The sequence below is a fragment of the Mycena indigotica genome (assembly GCF_014461135.1).
Source record: "Mycena indigotica strain 171206Taipei chromosome Unknown Mind.scaff0005, whole genome shotgun sequence".
NCBI classification, from domain to species: domain Eukaryota; kingdom Fungi; phylum Basidiomycota; class Agaricomycetes; order Agaricales; family Mycenaceae; genus Mycena; species Mycena indigotica.
This window is the reverse complement of record NW_023503004.1, coordinates 4,449,904-4,457,442: the sequence shown is the minus strand read 5'-3', so window position 1 is coordinate 4,457,442 and position 7,539 is coordinate 4,449,904. Positions and strand designations below refer to the sequence as shown.

At 63.4% G+C, this 7,539-nt stretch overlaps 2 protein-coding genes across 2 annotated transcripts; one reads left to right on the top strand and one right to left on the bottom strand.

Moving 5' to 3' along the window:
• Positions 1-662: 662 nt before the first annotated feature.
• Positions 663-3,917, top strand: MIND_00641600 (uncharacterized protein; the record flags this gene model as incomplete). The annotated part of the gene is made up of 11 exons (XM_037363152.1): positions 663-686; positions 743-1,143; positions 1,190-1,312; positions 1,363-1,691; positions 1,737-1,862; positions 1,921-1,989; positions 2,045-2,066; positions 2,113-2,379; positions 2,432-2,719; positions 2,769-2,932; positions 2,971-3,917. The coding sequence occupies 11 exons, from the start codon at positions 663-665 to the stop codon at positions 3,915-3,917; spliced, it is 2,760 nt and encodes a 919-aa protein (XP_037221073.1).
• Positions 3,918-4,905: 988 nt separating this feature from the next.
• On the bottom strand, positions 4,906-7,114 carry MIND_00641500 (Protein kinase domain-containing protein; the record flags this gene model as incomplete). Its single annotated transcript, XM_037363151.1, has 3 exons — positions 4,906-5,314; positions 5,366-6,482; positions 6,532-7,114. 3 exons carry the CDS (start codon positions 7,112-7,114, stop codon positions 4,906-4,908), a joined length of 2,109 nt encoding a protein of 702 aa, XP_037221072.1.
• Positions 7,115-7,539: the final 425 nt, after the last annotated feature.

The window sequence follows — 7,539 nt, the reverse complement described above, 5'->3', positions numbered from 1 at the left end:
TATCAGTAAGTAAATATTTCCTTTTATAGTATATCTTATCTTATCTAACGGTCATGTGGTTGGTTGGTTGCCTAGTCAAGGCTTAAAAACAAACAAGTATAAGCGTCCATGCCTGTGGCATGGACTATAGTAATAAAAAAGAATTTGCAGCACTCACATGGTCGCTCGCCTGCGGCTCGCGACTGGTGGGCAGTATCCGAGGGGTGGCACGTTAAATTCATGTGTTTCACATGCGTCTGCATGACTTTCTGTCAATGCCAGCACTGAGCTGTTTTAATATTATAGAAATCGGCATGTGCTTGGCGGCTGGCCTTTCACATCATGATGCCTCCTTGCAAAGAAAGTGAAATTCAACCCAAACCAATATGAATTTCAGGGGAAAAATTAACCATTCCACCCAAAATTCAAATGAAATTCATGCACTCATACTTTTGGAATCTACTCAACAAAATAATATTTTCAATTTCATAGTAAAAATGGAACATTTCATGTCCTTTTTTCACCTTCACATGAAATTCATATGGTTCTCCATTCACAGTGCATCCGAATGGCCCAACACCTGTTGGATTCAATGCTTCGGTGTCGGATGATGCCTGTGGAGACATCATAGCCATGGAGCCGAAGGGTGGTCGCAGGAATCATCAACATAGATACTTAGTCCCATGTTACAATGTACTAGCCACTTGGTGTGTTTGGTCTCGAAGCTGCGGCGATATTAATAAACCCTCACATACTTATATAGCTGGCATTATGTATCAAACTTTCGCGAAGGTCTTTTTTCGTCCCACATGGGCGGCCGGCTGCCGGGGATCACGATGACGTGGCATCAAATCGTCCTTACAACGCTCATGGGCACGTAAACGAGCGAGCCCCTGGCCGCACCACCCATGGCAATTCAAAGCCAGAAGCGCCAGGCCTGCAGGATTTAGCCTTTGATTACCGACACCCGTGGCATTTTGCACGTCGCGACACTCCACGGCCCTGGATTCTGTCACGCTTCTTTTCGTCTTTGTCCTTTGCTCCTCCGACTACAACGAGGCTCACCATGTCCTCCACTGGGCTGGGCCTCTCCGACCCGTCTGCTGCCAGCGCCCAAGCTCGTCGAGCTATGCTGGACCTCGTCAACCGGCTTCAAAACACCGGGTGCGTGGGCCTCGCCCCCTCCTTCGCTGCTGACGCCACCTTCCAGTGTCCAGCTCGACATCGATCTTCCTCGCATCGCAGTCATTGGCAACCAGAGCGCCGGGAAGTCGTCGCTCATCGAGGCCATCTCAGGAATATCGCTTCCGCGGGCCTCGGGGACATGTACTCGGTGAGTCAGACTGCTCGCCAGTGCTGTCCGTCCTTGAAGCCGCTTGTCAGGTGCCCCACCGAGTGCCGCCTCTCGCGCTCTGACGGCCCCTGGAAATGCACCGTCGAGCTGCACCTCACCACGGACAAGAACGGGCTGCCAATTGGCCAAGCCAAGAACATCCCCTTTGGCGCACCCATCCTCGATAAAAAGGACGTAGAAGAGCGCATTCGCCGCGCACAGCGCGCGATCCTCAATCCCAGTCAACCCGCAGAGTCCTTTCTTTCCGATACATCCGACGCCGACCCCGAGATGCATGAAGTCTCCTTCTCGAAAAACTTCATCTCGTTGTCGATTAGCGGCCGCGACCTTGCGGACCTGTCGTTCGTCGACTTGCCGGGTACGCGACAACTCTCTTCTGCTTGTTCTTCGCTCATTCTTGCAGGTCTCATCGCAAGCGTCAGCGATAGTCGCGGAGGCAAGAAGGGCGATATTGCCATGGTCGAAGGCTTGGTAACTTGGTATATTTCTAAACCCAGCTGCGTCATTCTCCTCGCTGTCGCGTGTGAAAGTAAATGATTCCCCCCCGTTTTGAGGGGTTTTGAAGCGCTCATTCGTCCTTCTTCTAGCCGACTTTGAAAACCAACGGGCTCATAACTTGACGAAAGAATGGGATCCCGAAGGCAAGCGCACCGTCGGTATGCCCGTGTCCCTTCCGATCACGTCCTTCCTTTGCTTATAGCGCCTCTGCAGGTGTACTCACAAAGCCCGATCGGTACTACCATATTCATTGACCTTTAGCCAGACCTCATAAACGTTAGAATCCCGCTGGGCGACGAAGGCAACTGGCTCCCGCTCATCCGAAACGAGCGCGAAGCCCTAGTCAACAACTGGTTTTGCGTGAAGCAGCCGGCAAAGCCCGACCTGGACAAGGGGATCACCTGGAAGGAGGCCCGGGAGAGCGAGGACAACTTCTTCGCGCTGACGCCGCCGTGGTCGACGCTGGACCCGCTTTACCAGAAGTATCTCCGCACCCCCAATCTTGTGGAACGACTGGGGTCTATTTTGTCTGATTTGATCTCGAAGCGGTATGGCCTGATCCTCCTTTGGTGCCAGGACGCTGAGCCTGAATATTTCTAGACTCCCCAAGATTCAGGGAGAGCTGGAGCGCGCTATCCAGCAGACCTACGCTAGCCTCCGCGAACTCCCGCGAGCTCCCTCATCGGACCCCGTTGCGGAGGTGGCGGCGATGCTGTCGTCGTTTGTCCAGGACCTCAACAACATGGTGCTCGGTGTGGACATGGGGGACGACAGCACGCCGGGGCTGATCCAGAGCATTCGTCCGGCGCAGGAGAAGTTTCGGAAGGCGATCCAGGGAACGGCGCCAAACTTCAGTCCCCCTCAAACGATCGAAGGAGACGCTAAGTGGTTCAGATGGAAAAATGCCATCCGTCGTTGAAGATGATGACGATGATAGTGATGACTCGGATGACGACGATGATGATGACTCGGACGAAGATACGGAGGGAGAGTCGGTCGACTCGGAAGGTGAGGGTAGTAGTGTCGTATCGGAGGTCGAACCCGAAGGAAGAACCATCTACGTCGACGAAGTCGCGAAGCGCGCCAACGAGCAAGTGCCTTGTGCCTTCTTCCACGTCGCCAACTGATCATTCCGCTAGCGCCCGCGCGCGAGAGCTCCCTGGACACCACCCGTTCCTCGTGCAGGTGTCGTTCATCAAGCAATTCACGTCGAAGTGGGGACAGCCCGCGCACGAGCTGTGCGACACGATCAGCACGATCGTCGGCGACCACATCAAAGCCCTCGCCGCGGACCGGTTCGCGGCATTCGGCCAGGGGGGACTCGGGAGCCGGATCACGCACGTGTGGTTTCACTGCCCCGAATACCTTGTCGCTCATCCCCCCGCCACAGCGTGCTCATGCAGCAGCATCTCACGCAGCGCACGGACGCCGCGCACGCGCTCATCGGCAAGTTCATCGAGCTGGAGATGCCGGCGCCGATGACGCTCAACGCGCATTACCTGGCGGACTACAAGGCGAAGTACCTGGGGCGCTACCGCGCGAGCAGGCGGGCAACAGCGAATTCGCGGCGCTGATACGCGGGCATCGCGCGCAAGCGCCGGAGGCGCCGCCCGGGCCGGCCAGGCCCAAGCCCAAGGGCGCCGGCCTCGACTTCGTGGTCCCCGGGCCGAAGCCCACGATAAGCAGCGTTCTCGGCCAACTGGCGTCCCTGGGCCTGCCCGGGGTCGCCGCCGCCGACCTCGCGAAACTGCTCCCGTCGGACAAGATGGAGCCGGCGCTCGAAATCATGGCGGACGTGCGCGCGTACTTCCAAGTTGCTTACAAACGGGTGTCGGACAACGTCCCCTTGGCGATCGACCACGAGCTCGTGCGCGGGGCCCGGCAGGGACGTGCTCCCGCTGCTCTACGCCGGCCTCGGGATCGGCGGCGCGGCGGGGGCGCGCATCTGCAGCGAGCTGGCGCAGGAGAGCCGCAGCGTGGCGAACAGACGCGCGGCGCTGGGAACGAAGCTGGAGCGCCTCGAGGTCGCACGCAAGGAGTTGGTCAAAATAGAGATGTGATCGAGAGGACAAGTCGGCACTCCTGAAATATATTACACAATATTATGCACATACTAGTATTCAACACAGCGGAAGCAGGAGCAACAGTCAGAACAACAGCAACATAGCAAACGACAACGGGCACGGGCAATCGCAAGGGCAGGCAGCGCGAACGCAGGAGGACAAGAGCTGTCTTGAACTCGTCAGAAACGAACTGCGCTCCCATAATGCGGCAGCACTCACCACGAGGTGGACCGGCCCGGGCGGGGGCGCGGGGGTCCGGATCCGGGGACGGCGTCCGGAGCACCGGTCGGCGGTGGCGGACGCCGAGAATGGCCGACTGGTCGAATCCGAGAGCGAAAGCGACGTGGGAAGCGGGCACCGGTGGTGGGTGGGTGGGTGCCCCGTCGCAAGCGGTAGACGTTCTAGACTCGGAAGCGAGGCACGCGGCGATGTGGGAAACGGGCACCGGGTGGCGGGTGGTGCCCCATCGCGATGCGCGGGGTGGTCGGCGGAAGACGCGCAGGACGAAAGACGAGCATGGCGGGTACCGGGCGGGCGCTGCGGATCACGGGCGGCGTAGGGCGTAGGACAAGGCACGGGCACTGGCACCGCAGGAAGGACGGGGTGGTGCCAGCGCGAGCGCGGGGCCGAAGCATATCGTGGGAGAGCCATGGACGGAGCGCGGGACGTCGAAGAACCGCGGGATAGCGATGGCGAAGGCGAAGGCGAAGGCGAAGCGAAAACGAAGACGAAGCGATGGAGGAGCGCGGGACGACCGGCGGCGAGACCAGAGCAGAGCAGAGCACATAGACGGACAGACGAACAGACGGACAGCAGAAGCGAACCAACAAAGACCAGAACCCCGAAACCCAAAACCCAAAACCCAAAACCCAAAAAAGCACCCGCTCCCTCCCCTAACACCGCGGCACCGGCCCGGACCCAGGCCCGCCGGCGCGCAGCCCGAGCCGCACCGCGAGCCCCTCGAGGTAGCTCTGGCGCGCCGACAGCCTGCCCGGCGCGGGACGCGTGCGCCTACCACCCGTGACGGGCGCCGGCGGGGGCGGCGGCATCATCGGGACCGCCGCCGCATGGTCGTGCGCGTGGCCGGGGGCCGAGCGCGGGCGCGGGCGGTACGCGCCGGTCGCCGGCTTGTAGTACGCCGCAGGCGGGCGCTGCAGCGGGGGCGGGCTGGGCGGCGGGGACGGCGACGGCGACGCAAACGCCATGGACGACACCGAGGACGACAGCGAGTGCGAAGCTGACGAGTGGGAGGACGAGGCAGCCGCGGGGGCCTTGGCCGCCGCGGGGGCCTTGGGGGGCATGGCCACGTCGTACTCCATAGGCGTCGGGACGGGCAGGCGGCGCGGGCGCGGCATGAACAGCGCGGGCACGGCCTGAGAGGCCGCAGGAGGCGAGGCGACAGGGGGGGGCGACAGAGGAACTGTGATAAAGAGTTAGCAAGTGGTACGAAAAGTTTAATGACCGAACGCACGGCCTGGAGAACGCCGGGGCGGCGGGACGCGCGATCGGCGGAGGTGCGGGTGCCGGACCGGGGGCTGGGCGGCGGTAGATCTTCATGATGCGACGCGGCGGGGACGTACGGCCGAGACCGAGGCCAAGACCGAGACCCGGTACGGCGGCGGGCGGAGCGAAGCGGTCCCACAGCGGGGGTGCGGCGCCGGCCTTGTCAGCGGAGCGCGCCGAAGCGACGTCGGACGACGAGCCGGTGGCGCTCGTCGGCACAGAGGACGCGCTGACGCTGGCGCTGGCGTTAGAGCCGTCCCACGGCGAGTCGGACGCGGAGAGGTACACGGAGCCGGAGGACGCGGACGCGGAGCCGGAGCTTGGCGCGCCGGGCCGGCCGGGCACCGCGAGCAGGTTGGCGGGGTCGACGTGGGCGTTCACAGCGACGGGCACGGGGGCCTTGGCGACGGGAACAGGCACGTGCTGCGGCGGGACGGGCCAGTTGTCAAAGTCCAGCGCGCCCGCGAGGTCGACCGACGGCGGCGCGTCCTCGGAGCGGCGGCGCACAAGCGCGGTGTTGAGCGCGAGGCCGGGGTGCGCGCGCGCGCGGACGGGGAGGGCACGTGCGCCGGCGCCGTGGCCGGGGGCGCGGGGCCGGAGAGCGGCGGCGGCGGCGGCGCGGACGGCGAGCCACGCGGCGGAGGCGGTGGACGAGGCGGACGAGGCCGAGGACGCCGAGCTGCCGGTGGCACTCGAGACGACGGCGCAGAGCTGTGCGGCGGGCGCGTGCTGCGGGCGGGGCGTCGCCGTCGTCTCGGACAGCGGCTCCGGGACGTCGTCCAGGGTGAAGCGCTCGATCGCGTTGATCGCGTCGCGCATCTCGGACAGGGACGCGCGGGCACACGGGTTCTCGGCGAGGCAGCGGACGAGGAGCGCGGCGGCGGGAGGCGTGAGGCGGAGGATGCCCTGCAGGACGGCGTCGGGGTCCGCGCGGAACGCGGCGTAGGCGGCATCGGCGGCGTCGGGCGCGCCCCACGGCATGCGCGCCGTCGCCATCCCGATGAACATGACGGACACCGCCCACAGGTCGGCGTTCTCGGCCGACACGCCGTGCACCGCGGCGGGGTGGTTGCGGTCGAGGGACTCTGGCGGGGCGTCAGCACGATAGACAGAAGACAGAGGAAGAAGGCTCACCTGGGGACATATAGGGCCGGGTCCCGCAGCCGAAATCCATGGTGATTTGGCGCTCCGTGGCGAGGCCAAAGTCGGCAATGCGCAGATTCGCGCCGTCCGCGTCGCAGAGGATGTTGTCCGGCTTGAGGTCGCGGTGGTACACGCCGCGGCGGTGCATCGCCTCGACGGCGTCGATGAGCTCGCCCATCGCCCTGCGGATCGCGGCGGGGCGGCGCAGGAACCGTTGGCGCTCGACCATCACGTGGAACAGGTCCGTGGCGGCGAGGTCGAGCACGACGAACACGAGCGCGTCGCGCTCCGCGACGTGGTGCGAGTGCAGCCGGACGACGCGCGGCAGGTCCGAGAGCGCGGCGTGCAGGCGCAGCTCCAGCACCTGCATCTGCGCGCGCGTCACGTGCGGCGGGTACTGCGGCACGCACTTGACCGCGCAGAACCGCGGCTCGCCCGGCCCGGGCGTGAGCCGCCGCCCCTTGTAGACCTTGCCGTACGCGCCGGCGCCGAGGAGCGAGAGGAGCTGGATGCCCCCCTGGATGATTGAACCAGTCAAGTCAGGAAGGGCGGCAGAGGGTGGTGCAGGAGACATAGCAGCAACAGCAAGAGGTTGAGGTTAGAAATTAGAAGTTAAAAGTTTGAGACGCAAGAAGTGTGTGGCAGAAGAGCAGAGGGTCGCCAGACACAGGTGGGGCCCTCCCTGCGGCCGGCCGGGCTTAAGTAGCCCTGCCCGCTTCCGCACTGAGACCTTCCGCGCACAGAGAATGATGTTTCGCGTGTCTCGCCGCACGCATGGCACAGGGGCCGGCCGTCCTTCGCCCGAGACGCCCCGATCATCGATGAGACGTCGCCCGCGAAACGGCGTAAGCTGGCCTGGCACAGTTTTGTCGCCCGTGTCCGCCAACTGCAGCGGGCACCACCGTCGTGCTGACGACGAAGGCGGGCGATGCGAGCGGTGGTCCACAAAGATCGGTATCAGACAGGTCACACCCGTCACTTCTCACGAGACAGTGTCAC